The 23,028-nt window shown below is 35.5% G+C and overlaps 1 protein-coding gene and 1 pseudogene across 1 annotated transcript; both read right to left on the reverse strand.

The window, feature by feature from the left end:
• Window positions 1-186: 186 nt before the first annotated feature.
• LOC122136315 lies at window positions 187-4,966 on the reverse strand (annotated as a pseudogene).
• nmnat3 (nicotinamide nucleotide adenylyltransferase 3) lies at window positions 4,966-17,022 on the reverse strand. Its single transcript, XM_019107323.2, has 5 exons — window positions 16,885-17,022; window positions 15,650-15,792; window positions 13,620-13,803; window positions 11,668-11,729; window positions 4,966-6,287 (listed from the first exon to the last, which is right to left on the reverse strand). Exons 2-5 carry the CDS (start codon window positions 15,756-15,758, stop codon window positions 5,893-5,895), a joined length of 750 nt encoding a protein of 249 aa, XP_018962868.2. The 5' UTR covers window positions 15,759-15,792; window positions 16,885-17,022; the 3' UTR covers window positions 4,966-5,892.
• Window positions 17,023-23,028: the final 6,006 nt, after the last annotated feature.

The following is a 23,028-nucleotide window of genomic DNA, read 5'->3' on the forward strand; positions in this document are numbered from 1 at the left end:
GACTCTGGGCCAAATATGGAAAATGAACGGTTGCACTGATTTTAAAGGTACAAAAGCTGTCACTGGGGCAGTACCTTTTCAAAAGGTACATATTTGTACCTTAAGGGTCCATTTTGGTACCTTGAAGGTACATATTAGTACTTAAAGTGTACATATTAGAACCCAATAGGTACAAAAGTGTACCTTTTGAAACGGTACCACCCCAGTGACAGCTTCTGTACCTTTATTTCTGAGAGTGTATAGTTATCAACACACTGCCAATTATGTGCCTTTCGTTCTCTTGTTAAGTGGATGTATGGGTGCTGCTTAGTTCACTTCTTAATATTCCTTTAATACTTCAGAATCGCTGAAGCACATCTCAGCAATAATGAAAAGTGAACATGCCAACCTGGATTTTCAAAAGTTTATACAAAAAATGCAGCAATATTTAATTTACATTCCTGCTGGTATGCCTTTATTAAACTAGTGTGTTCAAACAAACACATTTAGATGCATGTGAACAGCAGAACGCAATGCATTTCTCTTTATTTCACTGATTTATGTATTCTTTTGTTTGCGCAGTCACAGAGGCATGATGGGAAGGAAAGCAAAACCCTGGCATGCTCAGAACCCAAGAGACTGACAGGCTCTTCAATCAGAGCGACAGCAGCTGGGCGGCACTCAGACTCGTCACATCATTTTTCCTTCCACACATCCTCTCTGGAGTCTAATTACTTTTATGTACACAGAAGCTCCCAATCTGAGAAATCTTCTTCTTGCGTCCAAGACAATATCCTGACGCACCTGTTGTTTGATGGTTCACTTACAGAGCAGCTTATCCCGGTGTTCTCTACCACTAATGTAAATAACATCTAAATGACAAACACTGCACCTAGGAAAGGAAAGTCACTTGAGATATTCCTCTGTGAGGATCAGAACAAACAAGCATTTATAGATTGTGACAGGCTATCACAGATGGTGTTTGTCTGGTTTTCACAATAGCAGAGATGAAGGTGCAAACAGAAGGATAGATGTAGGAAGATGTGGCGTGAGTTTATATACTATAAAGTGTTGGATTTTCCTGGATCTCTTGCAGGTGTTCAGTCAGTGAGGGTTTAAGACTTTTTGAAGACCTGTTTACTCACAATCCCAGCAGCTCTCAGTTCCTGCAAACAAAGAAAACATGTAAAGGCATAGTTCTCAACTCTAGACATATGTCCTTTTTGTCCTGGACACTTGGCCAGGATTTCTTAATCAGGTTTTGGCTTTGTTTTCCTACTTAAATTCTCTCTACAGGCCTCATACATTGTATGTGTGAGTATTTGCATTGCTTTGACAGTCCTCTGTAGATCCCACCTTCTCACAAACCATGATTGGTCAATTACATAAAATGCCTTCATGCTCATTAACTTAAGCAAGTATGAAAACAATAGGGAAAACCAAAACCCAAACATTTTATTAATCTAATGAACCTTTTTCTGCAATGGAAAATCATCTTTTTTATGGAATCATCAGTGCTAATAAAGAACTTTCTTTTTAAGAGTAAGTTTTGTCTGCGCCAATAGCCTTGTGGCCAGTGCGCCAACATATTGCGCCAGAGGCATCCTGAGTGTGAATCTCGGCTCAAGGACCTTTCCCGATCCCACATCCCTCTCTCTCAGGCGCACTCCGACTTCACTTCCAGTCACTTCTACACTGTCCCATACTAATAAAGTGAAGAAAAAATTAAATAAAAAAATAAATAAATCTGAAAATAAATTTTGGCTATAATTAACATGGAAAAGTTCCCTTAAAGTGCTCTTTTTCAACACAATACTAGAATGTACTGTATATAACTTTCAACCAGCTGGTGTCAGCAATGTCCAGTTCTTTGGTAATGCCACAGCAACGCAGTCAGTTTATTATGCATGATCAAACACTCAGCTGAAGCCTAACATCTGTTGTTATTACCTCCACCCATCATATTCCAGTCAACTTCATTTAAAAATCCTATCATGTCATAAAGATGGTATTTGACACCCATTAGAATAATTTAAACCAAGTTCAAATGTATTAAAGCTATCAATCTGTCAGTGTTGTGCTTTTTCAGGTGAATCATCACAGGGCTGAAAGTTCTGAGATTTGAGAATAGCTCTTCCCCCACCATCTGCAGCATACCTATACCCGAAACAATATCTGGCATGCCGTATTTTATATGCTTTAGGCTATTTCCGATACTGTATATACCAGCTCTATGCGAAACAATCATACCTGGGAGGGAATACCATTAAGTACATTACAAATTAAATGCATGAGACGTGGCCTACCAAGTGAAGTTCATCTCCCTCAATCCAGTGGGTCCAGCCCCTCCCCTCAATCTCTCCTTTCTGCACACATACCAGTCTATCTCCATCCCAGGTGATAGTGGTCTATAATGGATAACAGAGATTTATTTTTAACATATACTGTATACAGCAAAAAATAGAGAGACTGCAAAGACATAGGGAAGCAGAGCAGATTTTGCAAGAGCAGTGGGAAGAGAAGAGCACATCTATATTTTATTGACACAAAAAGAAAATTAAATCTGACCCACAATAAATGTGTTTGCACTACAATTATATGCTGCACAAAAAGAAACATGTTGGAAAAGCTTTTTTTCTGCCAGATTTTAGTGGAAGAAAAAAAACACAATGCTGGGTGCTGTTAGGACTGAATGGGGTGAGTGATTTTGTTCAGGGCAAACTGGGTCACAATATCTTTACTGAAAGCTGCATTTCAAATGTTTTTATTTACTGTAACTCAAGGAAAACTTCACATGTCTTTTTTTGAGTTATATCAGAAAGTGAACTTGAACAATGGCCAGTTTTTAAAGAGGAGACACGTCTAGTGCATCATAACTTACACTTTGTGTTATTTTCTGCTGGACCAGTTGTTATGGTTAACTAAAACTACATTAATAAAGCTTTAATAAAATAAAATATATATATAAGATGAAAATGTAAACTAAATGAAATTTTTGAAATGTTGCTTTGGCAAATAACCAAAATAAAACTAAAATTGAAATAAAAGTAAATTAAATGTCTATTTAGAAACATATATATATATATATATATATATATATATATATATACATATATATATATACATATATATATATACACATATATATATACACACACACACACACACACACACACACAAAAGCATAAAATAATTCCTAAAAATTAAACTAAAAAAAAAAAAAAAAAAAAACAAAAAAAACCATTAACAGTATAAATAATACTAAAATAAACACTGAGTGTATGAGTGCTAGACTATAAGCCGGCCTTCCAATATGTCCTACAGTGGTGTACAATTGTCACATTTGGCCATTTTACAGTGTATCTGAAATATTATTTAAAAAATAAAATTCTAGTGCAGAATATTGCCATAACTCACCTCATACTCATACTCTGGATTAAAGTACATCACATCCAATTGAGCAGTCACATACAATCTAGTCCCAAAAGTTAACATATTGCAAAACATCTGAAGCTCCAATTGTATCTAAAAAATCTGCATATACTGTATATTCAGAACGTCATGCAGCTCCCGTAGTACTCTTCATTATATACAAATGACTTCCGGTCTGTAGTTTGTCAGAGATAGTGAAAAGGCGGCTTTAGGGTTAAGCAAAAAACGGATGATTGTCTCTGTCTCTGCAATCATTTCAACACAGGTCTTAGATATACCAAGTTTCTCCAAATGACAGGAAAAGCCAGACGAAAATGAAAGGAGAGAGAGTAACACTTCTTATTAGATTAAAGAGCCAATTATTGCACTCATTTCACAATTTCCTCTTTTCTCATTAGTTAAGACTGTGAACTGTAAATGACACGCACAGTTACTGATTTTCAAGGACAATGAAATTATACAAATGGCAACCCTATAAGAGAACCATTAGAGCACTGATCCTGGAATGTTATAAACTTTCTGTGAAAATAAGTATAATAAACCACCAAAGCCTATTTCTTTAAACTTGCTACTTAAAGGTAAGAAAACTCTCAAAAATTCTCAATAAATCTTTAGAAAACATCTAGTGTCCTTGCAAAGCATAAGCACCGAGGGAGAATCAAACACATAATCCTGCAAGTTCATACTGAGCCAAAAATGCACAGCTTAATAAATAGCATAAAAGCTTTTTTGAGTAGTACTTTATTAAAAAAAGGTATAAAACTATGCTTTTAAGCTCTCAAGCATTTGCATTGAATGTTTGCTCACCATACATTTCCTGTCATCCACTCCACTCAGATCCTCCTCAAACTCCTGACCCACCACAAAGTCCATGTTGTAGTTCCTGAAAGTGCTGAGAGTCTTTATGATGAAGTGATCTCCATCCTGAGTGATGTCTTTATCAGGCTTCACAGGGTGGCAATCTTTCTAATAGCTATATTCACATCTTGAAAAGAAAATTAGTCTCATGTGACAATGTTAATTTAGAACAGTACTCTAGCAATACCACAGTACAGTGATGGTTACAGGTGGAAATAACATGGTACTTCATCAACACTATGATGAGACATGCAGCAGGGTTACAAGGTAATCGGGATACCAAAGGTACATTTCCAGACTCATGCTGCTTAATATAAACAGCAACATCTTGTATAAAAAAAGGACAAAAATAATTGTCCTATATCACACCATGTAACTCCGTCACTTAAACTCTTGAGCACTGTAAGGAATAGACCGGGGCTAGTTGTCACAAGAGCTGCATCAACAATAATGTTTTGATAGGCAAGTTCTCAAATGTGTTTAAAATGTTAAGTAATATATCATTCAATATTAATCATTAATATGTAGGCTATTATTAATGCAGTTTTTCTAGGTTACATGTTGGCGGTTTCATAATAGTTTTACTATTTTAATTTCACTGAAAAGATTATAGTGTTTAATGGTAGGTCCCATTGTGACAACTTACCCCATACAATGTAGCAACATGCTAGCGATAACAAAAAATACTCTTACACATAATGCTTATTTCTTTAATATAATATAGCAAGAAAAAAAAACAATTTCAATTGTCTTCTTAGATTAATTCACATAAAATACATCATTCTGAAGTCTATTTGTTCTTCAAATAAAAGAAAAGTAGGTTTGTGCTTGATATAAGATCAAATTGCATTGTCACTCCTTTCATCTGTCAGTTAAAAGTGTCTGATGCTTTGAATTGGCACACACGGCACTTCTGTGCAAAGCAGCGGCCATCTAGAAGAGTGGGACTAGTTGTGTTGAATTAATTCGTCTGGTTTTTCTTTCAAGACAGCATGAATAAAGGCCTTCTTTAAAACCCAAACTCCACGCACAAAGACTGTCAGCAGGAGGGCTTCAACACTGCAAAAAACACCCTTAAAGCAACTATCCGGTTTGAGCCAAAACTCACAGTCAGTGGTACAAGAAAAAAAGAAACGATTCAGATAGACATTGCCTCAAATGTCCCGAACTACATTCTTCTATTTTATTTTGTCTGAAACTCTTTTTCCCCCCACCGACAAAGCTTGATGAAACATCTTTAGGGATCTGACAACATGAATGACGCTTTCTGTGCAAATGGAAATGGAAGAAGCAATGTTTGCTCTCCAAAGTGTAAAGGCTCTGTTATTTATCTTCCCTGTGACATTCAGCAAAAGTCAACAAATCCCAGACCTGCAGAACATAGACCTACAGCTCTGCAGTGATCTGGCAAATCTAACTCCTGCAGAGACAGGATAAATTCCTAAATCCCTCTCCACACATTACACTAGGAAACCATGGTCATGGATAAAGTTCAATTTACACTAGACAAAATATGCAACTCCATTAAAGCTGCTTTCGCATCTTCAAAATGAAAAGTGATTCTTTTGAAACATACTTTGCTATTGCTTGTGACTAAGACCACTGGATGCTATTTCTTATGCATCAGTCTTGTATTGTTTGCTTGGTAAGAGGTCGTAGTTTAACATCTTTGTTCTTCATCTCACTGTCTTGTGTATAAAGGTTGTGCTCTCTTATGTAATCAATGACCGAGTCTGGTAAGAGATATTTAACACTCTGGCCTCTCCGCAGGGCTCGTCGGACCTCTGTAGCACTGATCTCATTGTGGACCCACTCCCGAACCAGAAAGATGCTCTGCCGGTGCCTGGACAACAAGTCGGACTCATGTATAGCCCGGTCTGGCTGCAGGCTACCTCGGCTCACGCAGACCAGTCCAAAGCGGCCCACCACCTCCTCGACGTGATCATCCCTCCACAGACCAGGCACCTTAAACGTGTCCATGAAATCTGCTCCACAAAGCAGCTTCAGCTGAGGAACCTCTGTTGGGGAGAAAGCAATCACATTAATGATTGTACGGTATTTTTTTAATCTAAATTAATTAAACAGTTACCTGAAAATGTAAATTTCTTTCAAATGTATTCAAGATGTAAATGAGTTTGATTCTTTATCAGAACAGATTTGGAGATTTTTTTTTTTCTTGTAAACTATGCTTGATCTGTGCATATTTCTCCCCTGATTCAGACAACATGATCATTTTTTTAATGGAGAAATCAATATTATAAATAGAGGACTTGTATTTTAGCAGGATGCAATGTTTTTTAGTTACAATTGTCTTGAAGGATTCGTGTATTATAAACAAGCAGTTTACAAGGTGTTGACAGACTTGAGTAGTGTGGGTTACTTGTGGATTATTGTGATGTTTTCATCAGCTGTCTGGACTCTTATTCTGATGGAACCCATTCACTGCAGAGGATCCATTGGTGAGCAACTGACATAATGTTAAGTTTTTTTCATATCTGTTCCGATGAAGAAACAAACTTCTATATCTTGGATGGCCTGAGGGTGAGTACATTTTTATTTCTAAGTGAACTATTCTTTTAAAGGTGACGTAAGTAATGTTAGCTGTTTTGGAACTATTCAACTGTTGTAATTAAATATGGACCAGGAGAGCAGCAGCATATCATCATAATACTGTCAAAGTTGTCAAAATAAACGGCAGAAACTGACAACTGCTTATGAAGCTGAATATGGCGCTTAACATGAATGATGGCAGCGTAAAGAGCCTAGAGCTGTCACAGAGACTGATATTATAATTTATAAGACTGAAATCAGTGATACCTAATAGAGAGATTTTCTGAGTGCCCATTCATACAAAATAGCTTACAGCACCTTTTAAATGTGTCTGTAATAAAACCAAGTGCTTCTGAACAACAGCAATGTGATTTGTCATCATTTATTTGACCTCATGTCTTTCAAAAAGTATACATCCATGAAGCACAAAAGGAGAAGTTTTACAGGATGCCCACATTGTTGTTATTTTTAATTAAAACTATTAAAACTACTTTTTGGTATTTGAAAATTAAGCTAAAATAAAATAAAATTAAATAAAATGTGAATATTAATTGAAAAAAACTTAATCTTGAACAGCAATGAATAAGTTTATGTTAAGTTTAAGTACTAAAATTACTACAACTAAAACTAAATAAAAATTAAAGCTATACAGAGCAAAAAACAAACAAACAAAAAAATATTAAAATTACTAAATTGCTTAACATTTAACTTAAATGAAAATGAAAACTAAAATTATAAAAAATAAAATTCAAAATATTAATAAATACTCTAATAGTCAATAGTCAATACATATTGTTACAGAGCAGATTTCATCACACCCCTGGGTCCCGTGTCAGAAAGGAGGTTAAGTGAAAACTCTGACTATGTTAACCCTGAAATGAGCAAAACTCTGGGTTTTCCATTTCAGAATGGAAGGTTTGTCAAACCCGGAAAAGCAGGGAAAGTCAAGCCCTTTTCTGAAAAAGAGGTAACTTATACGCAGAGTCAGTTACCATGGTAACTTAATCTGTGAACCTAACCTGGTCGGGAGCAGGTTTTCTTTGGTAAACTCAGAGTTTCTTTCTGTCTTCTCCCCCTTTTTAAAGCGTAAGTGATGTTTAAATACCTCATTCACGCTGCAAAAATGTATTTGTGTCTTATTTCAAGTACAAATATCTAAAAATTATTACGTTAAGATGCAATTTCTATAGATGAAAATGATATAAGTCTTGTTTCTGGGGGAAACGAGGGCTTTTAAGTGCATTTTATGTAAAACATGTAAAGCTGGCCAACATAGGGTAAGGAAAATAATCTTTATGCAAACGGAATCAAGCATATTTTTAATTTCTTACCCCACAGGCAGATAATTAGCAAAATAAGAAAAATGCACTTAAATTCCCCCCCCCCCCCCCACCCCACCACCACCACCACCACCACCACCACCACCACCACCATGGAAACAAGACTAAATACCTTATGTCTTTTTTATGTAGAAAATGCATCTTGATTTAAGAATATTTAGATATTTTGACTGGAAACAAGAAGACAAAATTTCTAAGTAAGAAAAGCCTTTTTTTTCTGAGTGTGGGAATAGATTATTTTTAATTTCTTTCATAATGGTGAATTATTTTGGTTAGTAAGGCCGCTGTATGCAGACTGATAAGGAAGGTGTTCATCACTCTCACGCTCTTTCTGAGAATTTTTTCCTGGGCACAAATCTGTCAAAGAGCAGTTTCACTGGACTGTAGGTCAGTGTTGTAGAAATCGGTTTAAATAAGTCTAATCTGATAAATGATGTTCACTTAATAACGTCTTGCTGCGAACCCTCTGGAAGTGACCCAATAGTTAGAATTTCCTTCAGGATTTCCAGTGTGGTTGGATGCATTGATTTCACGCATATTCCCACCATCACACCTTCTGAAAATGAATCAGATCACTGTATGGAAAGGAAGGATGCTAGATGGAGGGGTAGTACGCGATATATGCCATAACTACCACAGCTGTTAAATAAACACAAATTATTTACAATTTATTTGGTCATCTTTATTTTCTACAAATACAAAAGCAACCATTATTCTTTTTCCTTCTGTATTTTAAAATTCTTCTACTTGACCATCTCCTCTTCATCTGTCAGTGGTGCTGGTGCAGGTTCTCCCCCCATTTTGCAAGGCTCTGCCTTCTTGCTGTTGACTGAGAACAAGTCAGATGTTAATTTTATTACTGTTACTTCATTACTGTTGCCATGGTGAATCAATTTCAGAGCGAGGGCACAGAGGATTGCCCTGCCCACCGCCCCACCGCTAGGGGTGAGCTGAGGTTGCGCTCAGAGAATATGCATTGTCTTCTCCCACCATCATCATGTGTCTGCCCCATCAAGACCACGGAGGTTGTGACTGAATCTTCTGTCTGTCCTGAATCAACCACAGAGGTCGTATTTGAACTGTCTGTCAGTCTTGAAATATTTTTCTGCCCTGAACTATCTGCCTGTACTATAACAACCACAGTGGTCATTCCCCTGTAGCTGGTGCTCACGGTGCTGGAAGTGGCCTTATGGTGTGTGTGTGGGCAGCACACACCGTGTCAAATTCTCCTGAGCATTCTGAACTCCCATCCAGCCTCCCTCTCCCACCTCCTCTGTATCAGTCATCACCATCGCCACCGCTGTCTCCTGGCAGCCCCTCAGCTCACCCTCAGCCCACGATCTGTGCGGTGGGATCGTCACGGGTCTGCCAGTCTCCATTGGTGTCGTGGCTGGAGGATCCCTTGTCTCCGCTTCCAGCCTCTGAGTCCTGGACTCCGCCCCAGCCCTTCGATCCAGCGGCTCCACTATGGCTCCTAGCTCACTCCTCTCTACCATGGCCCGTCAGTCCACCAGCTCCACCAGGCTCCCTCGTCCCTCCGGCTCCGCCTTGGTCTATAGTCAACCATCTGCCACGTCGGGACTCCACTCCTCCGGCTACACCTCATCCCTCCACCCTTCTGGCTCTGTCTTTTAAAATACTTTTAAAATACAACTTTTTTTTTTTCTGAAGTGATAACAGTGATGGCGTGCAATTCCAAATTAGGATAACCTTCTGCATCCTACAAAACCTGGAACTCAGAAATAACCTGCAATACTGGAAACTGCACCGTGGAAATTGGATTCAACACAGATTTGGTATCTGTTAACGGATTTGCATATTTCTTTTAGTGTATCAGTTGCAAATACAAACCAAAAAAAACAATGCTATCAATGAATTTCCCCATCTTTCAATATGTTGTGGTGGCTCATAGACAAAATGTTTGACACTCCATGAACCCTTGCCTCTGCAAAAATCTTAATTTTTCTTTCCTCAGCACTTCATTACAAATCATTTCATGGCCAGCAATGCAAGGGCTTGTCCTCAGCAGTGCTATTTACAGGATATGAAATAATCAATAGTATGCTTTTAACTCTAATTCTCTCGCTATAACGTGTCTGAGAGCTGGGTTTTGTTTGAGCAGACGTGAATTGCAGGGGGCAAGAAATGAACCTCGGGCGGCCCACTAAAGCTCTTTATTTCTACTCAATGTGACTACACATAGATCTAAAGAAATGTAAATGCACATTGCATGGGCATGGAGAAAAACCACCCCCTTCATACTTATTCTAATAATGAATACATTCATGAAAAACACAGCAAAGGAAAGCATTGTACACATTCCAATACAAACACTAATATTTCCAGACAATCATAAATGGCTTAATTCAGTAAGCGCCAGATTTCTTTGAATCGGCTATAATGCGGTTTGCATAAAAGCAATTTAATCAAAAATAATCCCAGAGATAATTCAACATGAAATCTAAAATTAAAAAGATCTCTTTCTGTAAAAATGTAAATGACTTTAAATGTCTTTTAGGTTAATTCTGACTGATATATATATTAATCATTGTAACAGGAGGATGAATACGAGTTTCTTTATGTACTCTTTAGTCCAGGCCATAACTGTTTGTTGTTAGAAAGACAAAAAGTTGTAAAAGTTACATTTTGGTTGACACTGTTCACAGATACCGAACATAAATTCCACAGCGTCACTTCAGTTTTTAACATAAAAGGTGCTAGGTAAGATTTAATTAGCTGAACATGTAATATTTGACAAATTGAAATATAGGCTGAATCATTTGTGTGAATGTGATGAGACAAAGAAATGCTCTTCCTTTAGTGTTGTTGACATATTAGTCATACCAATTAGAGTGAAATTTTCATATTTTAAAATAAAAATATTATTTGGAAATATCAATAAAATCATATTTCACTAATACTTAATTTTCTTACATTTATTTAAATCCTTTATTATTGAATTCCTTTAAATAAAAAGATCATTTCTACTCTCCCCTTTAAAATAATAAATAAAAAAATTGGACCCACCCCCATTGTTCAAAACATGATTATGGCCTTGCTTCAGTCCACTGCCAAACAAAAGAAATTACACATGAAAGAATAGCAATAGAACAAAGGGGAACAAGCATTGAATAAGGGAGTCCTCTGAAAGGTTTTGAGATAAGAGGGTATTTGTGTGCATGTATTCTGTCATTCTTGGCACTTGTCTAGTTATAAAGTTGTCCTGGCTATTAATCTCGGCTTCATTAACAGTCTGAGCATGCTTGTCTTAAGCTCAGTCATCCTGTGGAGGGTATTAGGCTTCATTAGCATGCTCCTCTACAGCAGCCTAACAGCGCTTGTGCTGGCCAGAGAGAAGACAACAACCTGTTTTAAATGCATCAGACATATCTAAAGTGACTAGCAAAAACAGAAAGGCTTTGTTGGGCCAGAGAGGAGGTTTAGAGAAAACTCAAAACTGTTCTTGTGTCAATTTATAAATACATACTGAGAGGTGGGCGGGGCTTACCAGAGACTGTGGGCAGGTCCTTGCTGCTGTGGTACTGAGCAGCTATGCGGTCGTAGTGGTACCTATGTTAAGTGAGTCAGGGAGAAACAAACATAGCAGATAAGCAATGCTGAGCATAAATGGTTATACTGTGTAGGTAATTGGCTTATGAATGTAGGAGAAGCTCTACATTCACACTGAATTACATGAGCCTGTACAGTAGATGTGTATCTCAACTTCTTCAGTCTCTCACAAGTGGCTATTATAAGCTTTGTCGTTGCTTAAATGCAGATAGGAGTGTGAAACATTTACATAGAGAATAACTGTTGAGTTAACTACAGCACTTGTTGTAACTATATATTGCCCCAAGTATGTATGTTTAATGAATAAAGTGAATAGCAGAATAAGGTATAACAGCTTGTTTACAATACAGTGTGCAATGGACACTAAAATTAACCAATAGCAGAACAAATCAGGCATGTGCTCCATTCAGAATTTGAATTGGATTTGAACTGAAGTAGCAAAAAAATAATAATAATAATAATAATTCTAAAGTAATTTTAACAAGAAATGCTCAAGACAAACTTTGAATGTTGACTTCAATAGGCCTTGTTTAACAAAAGTCTTGATTTCTTGAATGTTTATAGGCCTGAATTTACAGACAGAACGATAGAATGATATATAGAATGATAGAACCACAGATAGTGAGATAGATACATAGATAGACAGGACGTTAGACAGACAGACATAGATAGATGCAATGCTGGTACAATTTGGCCAAAAGGACTCTTATAAGGCACCTAACTGATAAATGCACCTTGTTGCTACCTATGCTGAATAGATTTTTTAACAGAGCCTATATGTATGAAGCATAGTACTTCTGTATGTCCTTTAAAAATAGCAAAAACTCAACCTGGTAATTCATCACATAGGTCAACTGCAAGGGCATATAATCAATTGCGTGATTTCGTCCAATTCTGCCAGGAAGTAAATTACGAACCTAGAAAGACAAAGCCCTGGCACAAGAGTAGCCGTCCTCCTCCCTGGCATCAGAGTATTAATTAGCCACCTAAGGGCATAGCTAGCAGTTGGCATAAAACAAAATTTGATTTCTCTGAGGGGTACTTAAACAGTCTCTTGTTACTTTACTATCTCTTGAGGGATTCAAGAGGAGGAATGGCATGTCACGACGAAGAGAAGGGACAAGAATTTGGCACAGTTGCAAAATGAAAACCATGATGGATGGATAGTAGGGCTGGAATGAGTCACATCAGCGCATGGCTATTTGATATCTCATACACAGGGAATTTAAGGATTCAACTCCTGTAAAGTTTTGGCTTTAGTTCAGCTCTGATATTTTGAAGATGACAGTGAGTTTGTGAAGTCCTTCATAGAGGGTAATGCAAGGTGAATTCAAAAACATATAAAATATAATTGCATCTTGAAATATTTCTACAGTAGAGACTAAATATCTATATTCCATATCTATAAACCTTTGCCAATGTGTGTCATTCCTCTTGTATATATTGCACTATATAAATGAGACTTCTGGGTATTCATATGTGAGATGTAACACTCTAATGTGAACCATCAGTTCATTTAGGAGAAAGATAAGCCTACATCAGACGTAACTGTATCCTGTATCATAAACTGTCATTCAAATTAATAATGCCAGTATGTTTAAAATTTCAACAGTGCTTTTGAAGTAAAGAAAAAAGGCAACTTTCCTATCATCAAAGATGACTCTATCGCTGCACTTCTGAGCAGTATCTGGGATAATGGAGGTGCAATCAGCATTTAGCACCCCATCTGTCAAAACCGGTTAATGTTTCCTTTACAGCCAGTGTCCCAGTTGTGTTAAAAGACTCCAGAAAGTTACTTGCCTTTTCAAACTTTTGACTGATTTGCGTTAGTCATGGTAAGAAGCCAGTGCAGGACACTTTTGTAAAATGGTTCTTTATATTTATATTCACCTCATGGTCACCACAGTCTCTGTCCAATCCTCCAGCTTGCTCTCCCAGTCGTCTACAGAAACCCAGTCAGAGCTCTGTAGGGCAAGTCTTGCCATAGCCAGTCTGTGTTTCGAAGCAACAAGACCCCGTTTACCATAATCATCACCGACAGGAGATACAATGCCACCCACCACATGATACAGACCTATGAGATGAAGAGACAACATATTCCAGAAAGAGCCAAGTACATAAGATGTCAAATATAAGTCACACTTTATTTTAAGTCTAATTCCCGCTATTAACAAAGCATTAACTATGACTTTTGGCTCAATAAACTCCTAATTTGCTGCTTATTAACAGTCAGTGAGGTATTTGTTAAGTTTAGGTATTGGGTAGGATTAGGGATGTAGAATATGGTCATGTAGAATAAATGCTTTATAAGTACTAATAAACAGCTAATATGTTAATAACAGGCATGCTAATAACCATCAAGACGTTGATTTCACCTAAACAGTGAGTCCTCTTTATAAGAACAACAGTCTAAAACAGTTCTAAACAAACAAGTTGGTGGATTTTGATGTGTGAAGACAACTGGAGGAAGCATTATTATGGATTATTGACTGGCATTTTGGGCAGAAGCTATAGTCAAAACATCTTGATGGATTTGTTACTTATGAACATGCAGCTTTTTGTTTCACAAGACATTAATTGATGGACTGGAGTCATTGGACTGGAGTGAATTACTTATGGATTATTGTGATGTTTTTATCAGCTGTTTGAACTCTCATTCTGACGGCACCCATTCATTGCAGAGGATCCATTGGTGAGCAAGTGATATACCTTGGATGGCCTGAGGGTGAGTAAAGTTTCAGTAAATTTTCATTTTTGGGTAAACTATTCCTAGCGTATGAATGAAATGTAAATAATTGGTGGATTATTAAAGAGACGTTGATTCCTTTTCTAAGTGCTCAGCCCTGCAAAAGTTTCTAAGCCACTGCACACAAATTAACACAAGCTTTGCATACACAGGCGGACTCTAATGAGTTGCTGAATGCTTAATGTTTTTGCCAAATAATGCTGTAATTTTGCATAGTCGAGAGGAATTTACATCATACTGCAATTGTTTTTGCAGTTTCTCATTTAGCTGCGCATGCAAGACATTATAAAACAGAACTCACTCATTTTTAAAAGTCAGATGTAATCTTTCATAAAAATGGCAAGAAACCACAAACAAGTTTCCAGCCACTCTTGAGGTAATATAATATGCAAGCTATTTTGGTAACTTGTTATGCTATATCTGCAAGCAATTTTAGAGTACACTGTGTACAGTAAATAAACACAAGCAAAAATGTCAGCGTGCCAGCACCATGCAGATTTTTTGGAGAGACGCAGTTACACCACATCTACACTGAAAGCTAGCGGTGCAACACAACAAAATGTGCCAATTATAATTAACAAAACTTGAAATGCTTGCTTGCATTGTAGACATAGCGTTACAGCAGCTACAAAGCCTTTTTTTTGCTGGTGACACTTGGGTATGAACTTATGCAAGTATATTTTGACTGAGATCAGAGTGTTAAACATTAAACAGCATTTACAGACTGACAACTGAATTTTATATGCATTTTATGTAAGTATTCCATTATAAAGTTTATCTTTCAACTTTTTGGCCATATAATTACTAGCAAATTAACCAAATTGCATATTTTTGCTAGGTTTGAGTCTCTGAATAAAACTGTCTTTCTTTCCACCTTAAGTATGAGCCCAAAACTATCCTATATTATACTACAAGGGCCATAAAAGCCGGAATTATCAAAAGTGATACTTAAAAAAATATATATATATTAACTATTATTTGTCTGTCTTTATATGGTTAATAACAGATTTAGGCACACTTTAGACTAGACTTAAACAAAAAATAAACCAAAATGCAGTTACATAACAGAAATCACTTTAAAGCGACAGGTCCAAAGGGACAGTGGAAAGGAGGCCAATTTTGGCCTGATAACAGATGATGGCCAATTTCAGGTAAATGAACAGGTGGCACCAACCCGTCTGGTGCATGTGGTCTCTAGCCAGCTCGAACAGCCGCATGTGCTGGTGGGTAATGGGGTTGAAGGAGCCACAGGCCAGCAAAACCAGAGGAATCCGGCCAGCCATTTCAATGTCTCACACCATAGTATACTGGATAACACTACAATAAACACAATAAAGACATCACAAAGCAGATAATATTTGCAATACGAGCATAAAATAAAATGTTTTGTGATGAAATGGGAAAACTTTTTGGAAACAAATGATGTGATTAATGCAAATTCAAGACTATTTACAATGTTCACAAGCAGGATGAATGAGAGATGAGTGCAACATAATTTAACGTCCTGCACTGGAAAGTCTGTGAAATATTGATTACTAAAACTGTAAGTCATTAGCATCCTGCACACATTAACCTTGAATTCATGTTTGTACATGGAACCAAGTGATGTCTAATAATGATTTTGACAACAACATTCTCTGTAAAATCTTGCCCCATTTTTAGAGCCTGATAAATCCCTTATTGCACACTTAAAAAAAAATAAATAAATAAATAAATAAAATAAAAGCTTTATCACCTTGTAATATACTCTTAGATAAGTTAATTAATAGACTGTTTTGTAAGCACAGTGCTAATTCTTTGGTCAAATAAAGTCAAGCCAAAGTATACAGTGGAACAAGTGCAAATTACACACTGGATAAGGCACATTTTGTTGACAAAATTACACTGTCTGAACCATACCCTGTAAACACATTTATTATTTATTAAAATAGGTAAACAGATGGACGAATGCAGAATACATATTGTGTACATTGCTAATAATAAAAACTGTGCAGTGACACGGATAAGCAGAGAGAATTATGTATTAAGGTTTAAGAGGTTACAACAAAGTATGAATAACGTATGAACATTGACAATATCTGATGGTACACTTTGAAATATAACTTACTATGATACTGAATGTTTACTATATTCGTGTAATATTGCATTTACATGATATTCCAAGGTACTTCAAGGAATAATACCATGTCTAACCCCAGTACAGTGCAGAGAGTAGCAAAATTACTGAAATAAATGATTTTGTGAGTTTGCTGCCAGTAAACAAAGTTTCTTAACACGGTTTCTGTGTAGCTTTGGATTATGGCATTTTGAAAACAGCTTTAAACGTAACGTTATATAATAAAGTTATGACTTCGACAGATGTCACTATCTGACAAACATGCTATTAAACAAAACTTTTTAGGTGTTTACCTTATCCACAGATCTCCTTCAAGTTTAAGCAAATGCTACATGCTATAACGTTAGCCGTATGTTCCACTATTAATGTCCCCAAGAACACTGAGATAGAAAAACACAGTTCCCATGTTTTTGTACGTCAGCGGCCACTTGTGGCGAAAACAGAAGGGATCGGGGCATTTAATAAGAGAACATTGATTCCACACTGTATTTAATCATAATGACCGACCTCGATCGCTTTAACTGTACCTTTAATGACAAGGACTCGTACAAAGTCAAATGATATGAACAAGTCTTGAGGATGATGAAAGTTCTCAACGGGCACAATTCTGAACGCAAGTCGATGTTAAAAGCACTCTATTATCCCTTTAAGACCTAATATGAAGTGAATTATGTTCATGTGAAACTGCGATTCTGTACATCACAGACTCTAATGGGGCGCAGAAGGCATTGATAATGGCTCTATTGAAACATTTACGTTAGGCTATACATAGGCTATGGATATGGATCCACCTTCTTTTTTTTCCTTTCTCAGTCCTTCATGCATTGTGTATTACCTTTTTAACATAAATATCTAACCTGTGGGAGAGTGAAAAAGCTTTTTCTAATCACCCTTCAAGGAGACTTTCTGTTGCCCTTCTAAAAGGCACTTTGCACAAAAACTACCCTAATTATAGCTACTAAAGAGCAAATGGGCTGTAAAGATCCATACTCTGAGCCTTCTTTGGCTAATATGACTAATGTTGTGCCACACTAATGGAGTCATATTCTTTGTATTACATCATACAGAGGTGATGAGCACAGCGATTTCATGCTCTTTTGCGCTATAGTCTTATAGCCTACATCACTAGAAATCAGACAACATATCTGCCTTATGAACCGAATGTTTGTCTGTGAAAGTGTCATCTATTCACTTTGAGTCTGCATTTTTGCATCATGTTTACCCAGTGTTTACCTTAAAATATGATAATAACCCCTTAGGCCCGGGGTATATTTTAGTATTTTCGCCTACATTTGTAAATTCAAAGCATAAATCTATATAAAAAAAGATGGCTCTTTAAAGGTAAAGTAAATGATTTCTTAATATATATCTATATATATATATATATATATATATTATATATATATATATATATATATATATATATATATATATATATTATTCAAGTTTAATAGACATTGTAAGTGGTTTCATACCAATCATGTTTTTTCTCTTTTCATTTTAACAGAACATGTAGGCCTAAGTGTGATCAGCTCTGTACAGCTGAGGATACAGAAAAACTGGATTTATGATTAATATTGTTAGAGTTTTCAATTATTACTGTGGTTTATGCACAAACATTCCAACTCACAAGCCGTGCCAAGATTTTTTATGCTTTTTTATTTTCTTTTAACATTGTGAAGTGCTCAAATACTGTCCATTCACAATGGCTACTTTTGGCCTTCAGAAACATAATTACTTTTACATAAATGAATGCATGAGACACAATATAACTCTCAACCAGATGCTGAATCCATTATTATGGTGTAACTGCAAATCAATTACACCATAATAAACACATGATAAATATATCGTAGAGGATTGTAAACATATTTTATAGGAACTTGATTTTATATTTTCTGTTGTGGTTTACTTATATATTTATTTATTCATGTCCAGTGTCAAGTATAATTTTTTAATGTATTCAGTTAAACATATTATTTTTTCCCCTACAAATTCAAATGACAATAAAAATAAACGTATGTCACAATATGGGGGACACAACCCTAATATACCCTTCAAGATTATAAAACCATGCAATATTAATAATTACAATTACAATGTGAATATGTTTAATAATATGTTAAAAAATGAATATTAAAGGGATAGTTCACCCAAAAAAATTCTGCCATCATTTACTCACCCTCATGTCGTTCCAAACCTGTATGAGTTGCTTTCTTATGTTGAACGTAAAAGAAGATATTTTAAAGATTACTGGTAATCAAACAGTTGGTGGTTCCCATTGACTTCCATAGTATTTATTTTCCTACTATGGAAGTCAACGGGAACCACCAACTGTTTGATTACATGCAATCTTCAAAATATCTTCTTTTATGTTCAACATAAGAAAGCATCTCATACAGATTTGGAACGACATGAGGGTGAGTAAATGATGACATAATTTTCATTTTTTGGGTGAACTATCTCTTTAATGAAAATAAACTATAATTAAAAAGCTATGGTTCTTTCTGCTTTCATTAGAATCCAAAGAACCATAATCTGGTATTGTTTAGCAACATTATTTTTTATTATTATTTAAAACTGTCATTCAAAGGAGAATGTCTATTTTCTATTACTGACTAATTTTATTTTTATTTATTTATTTTTGCCAACTAACCAACTAGATTCTAAGCAGTAATTAAAGGCAAATGATTTTAGGGTGACCCCTCTTGGGAGGCAGGTAGTACTGCCACAGATACTGAGAACTCTCCAAGGTGCTGAAAGATTGACTCCATGAGCAAATGATGGATTCAGAGTCTTAACCGAGGCAGTGAAAAACACATAAAGCAAATAAAAAATGTAATATCTGTGGATTATGCATCACCTCCGTGGTGGATCCTAAAAGAGTGATTCCTGCAAAAGAGGAGTTTAGACTTCATTTGAACAGATTGCTCTCATAAGATTTTAAATAGAATTGGAATTAATTATTTAGAGAGCTCCATAATAGCAAAAGACACAGCTAAGACATATTACAGCGATGTCTGTAGAATATTACAAGACTGGTGAGAGATATGGGTGATAAGACACAAAAATTGAATAGCATTATTGAAAACAGGTATTAACCATTGTGTCAAGTGACATGAAATGCTGATGTAAATTTATGTACATATATTTAGATTTTTATAAAACAATTAGTATCAGTCTTTGCATCTGATTAGTCAAGCAGATTTTTCACTATGTAACTACCTTGTCTTCTGTGTTTGTGTTTTCCAGGCCAGTGTTGTCATTGTTAACAGTTAATTGTTAACAAACCTTAAATTTAAATAAACATAGATGAAAAAATGTAAAAACATAAACAAAAATAGGAAATGTTGCCTTGTCAATGAACTGAAAAGAAATAAAAAAAAAAACTGAACAGGTTTAAGCTGAAGTATGAAAGTTACTAAAACTAAAAAAAAAAAAAAGTTAAATAAAGAAAGAAGATAATGTAAATAACAAAAGCACATAAAACATGAAAATATACAAATAAAAGCTTTTTTAAAATATCAATAAATATTATCATAGCATATAAATAATACTAAAATTACCAAGTTCAGAACAGAATGTCAGTCTGTCTAAGTGATGTGAATTTTTCAGTGATCCATTCTGCAGTTACATCGTCACGCCAGAAGCCAACAAGCGATTGTCTTTGTGAGTGAATCATTGACTCAGTCAACTGATTCATTCAAAAACACTGATTCATTTAGCAACGAAATGCAGGTATGAGTCATTCGACCACTTATTCAACAGATTCGTTAATTCGTTCGCACATTCAGGAAGGAAACAGATTTGTCTGAAGAGAAACGCGTTCAAAGTAACTGGCAATATGGTGTCTTCTGTAAGTAATCCAATATTAACTTTGTATTTTGAAATGCTGGGTGTGTAGGCTATATCATATATGTATATAATGATCAACAATACATGTTTAAAAAAAGAGTAAAACTCTAAGCATGTTTGGTAGTACTGAACATTCAGGCAAATAATAAGAATGAGAATTATGAAACATTATCAGTTAATCACATTTAGCTCATTGAAAAAGTTCAAGTGTTACCTTATAACTGTCTCCAATTTTATAAAGCCATAAGTTATTAATGGCATAATCTCCATGGCTGGTGCTGGCCTTATCGCTTTAAAAGCAAAGCTTTGAACAGAACAGTACACAAAGTGACCATACAGTGTTGTTGCTTCTGTTGATGCATTAAGATCCTGCTAGTGTAGTAATTAAAGATTACAATCTGAAAAGGTGGATTTCTGCAAAACCTCAGCAAGACTGTATGCATCATCTACTGTATAATACACTGGCAGCACGAGCAGGTTCCTCAGCTCTTTCCTCTCGTGTCTGCTCTGCGTTGGATGTTTAGACTTGCAGATGCGTTGATAAAAGAGTGAAGAAGCTTTCACCTAGAGCAAATTTATTCAACAGAATGCATCCTCTGAAATGCAACAAGCCAAACAATTGGAATGAATGAGGGCAAATGGTTTTTCCAATCTATCAGCTGTGCAGGTAAATTAGGTTTCAGGAAGAATGGGGAAATAATATGGGATTTTAAACCACCTCATTTTTTTCAAGCAACTAAAACGATTATCAGAAATTCCCTCTGGCTTCTGCAAAATTGACATTTAACTAAGAAAAAAATAGGAAATAAAATGAGCGAAATAATGGGTGGTGGGTTAGAATTTTAAATGGATTTCAGAAAGTTCTCTTTCTCCATTGTGATGAAACTGCATCTTAAAGACTGACTTTTACAGGCATTTATAATTTACCTTCTGCTAAATAATTGCATTGCCATATTTACATAATGCAGTCTATAACAGATCTTAATCAATGCATAATTACGTTTTCTGCATTCCCTATATCATACTTTCTGAAGTCTACATTTGAAAAGTTTAAAAACTTTATCTACATGAATTTGTTATTTACAGTCTTTAGGTATCATGAATTGAACCTATGTAGTGCTCTCAAGAGAGTAGGTGGAAATGAGAAGACCTTCAGTTCATGGCTGAACGCTCATTAAAAGCTTTCCTGGGCACATGGGAAGTCCACAGTCCACACACTCTTTTTTTTTTTTACCTCAGCTGACAAATCTCACTTCACCTGAGGGGAAATCTTAGGTAGGGCATGAGCCACCATCAGAAATGAAAATGTTTGATCTTCAGAATACACTCTGTGCATTTGAAATGGCAGTTTTTACAGGAAAGTGAGGATTTAGTACACATGTAGTTAATGCATGGGAGGAAACTGAGAGCTAATTTTCAGGGACAACCATGAAAAAAAGGAAATTAATATGGATTGAAAATGGTCTTACTGGAAACGGATTAACGCAGCTCAAAAAACTGCATTTCAAATCAGTATGACTTTTCAAAACGCAACATAATCATAAGAAATTCAGTTAAATTCCAAGCGTGAACAAAAAGCGTGAGAATTTTACAACTTTGGTTTGCAGCCTTTGATGTCCAGTAAGCTGTTGTCTGTCTGTAAATTACACCAAAATAACAGAAACACTTCAATTAGCTTGTGTATGTTCCTAAAAATACTGATGACCACCATAATTATACAGGTGGTAAAACACAAGACAGCACTGCGGTTAAAATAATGCAATAAATACAGATTAAATAAAAATAATAAATTGTAAAACACTATAATAAAATAACAAAAAACAATATAAAAATGAAAATGTGACAGAGGGACTGGGAGAAAAAGTTTTTACCAATTATAATATTTTTCTACTGTCAAAAAACATTTACAGTAAAATGTTCAAACGTATCACATTTTTTTCACTATATGATAAGGTAACATACAGTTAACCAGTTAAAAAGTTTAATAACATATACAAATATGTGTATTTGCATCAACAAGACTTATAAAAAACGTCAAAAAGTGGTGTATAACATTTTTGAATGAATTATTTATTTATTTATTTATTTATTTATTTATATAAATATATCTATTTTTTTACTGTGTATGAAAGTTTTGTACATTATAGGATTAACAAATGCTTTAGAACATTTTGTAATAATTTTATCATAGGCAATGTAATGCAAACATGATTATGATCCATAAAGAAAAAATCCCAGCATTGCTGTTTTTGTTATTGTTATTGTTATTAATTTTTAATGCGCCCAGAAGGCACAGGACAGCAGCTGCCCACCTTGGGAGAAGACTTGTCACTGGATTAAGATAATGATAATATCAATAATAAATGAGAAGGATGTTTGTACACAATCACACTGTGTATTTATTCTAGGCTTCCAAAATCTGAGAAAATAAGAAGGAAATAGTTAAAAAACGACCAGTAACACAAATATAAAAATAAAACATTTACCAGAACAGCATTTAGAAAAGGCGTAAATAAATGCCTTATCATAGGTGAAGATTAATTGCTCGGGGAGTGACGTAGTTGCCGGATCCTGGGGGTTTA

The sequence above is a fragment of the Cyprinus carpio genome, chromosome B2 (assembly GCF_018340385.1).
Source record: "Cyprinus carpio isolate SPL01 chromosome B2, ASM1834038v1, whole genome shotgun sequence".
Classification (NCBI taxonomy): Eukaryota; Metazoa; Chordata; class Actinopteri; order Cypriniformes; family Cyprinidae; genus Cyprinus; species Cyprinus carpio.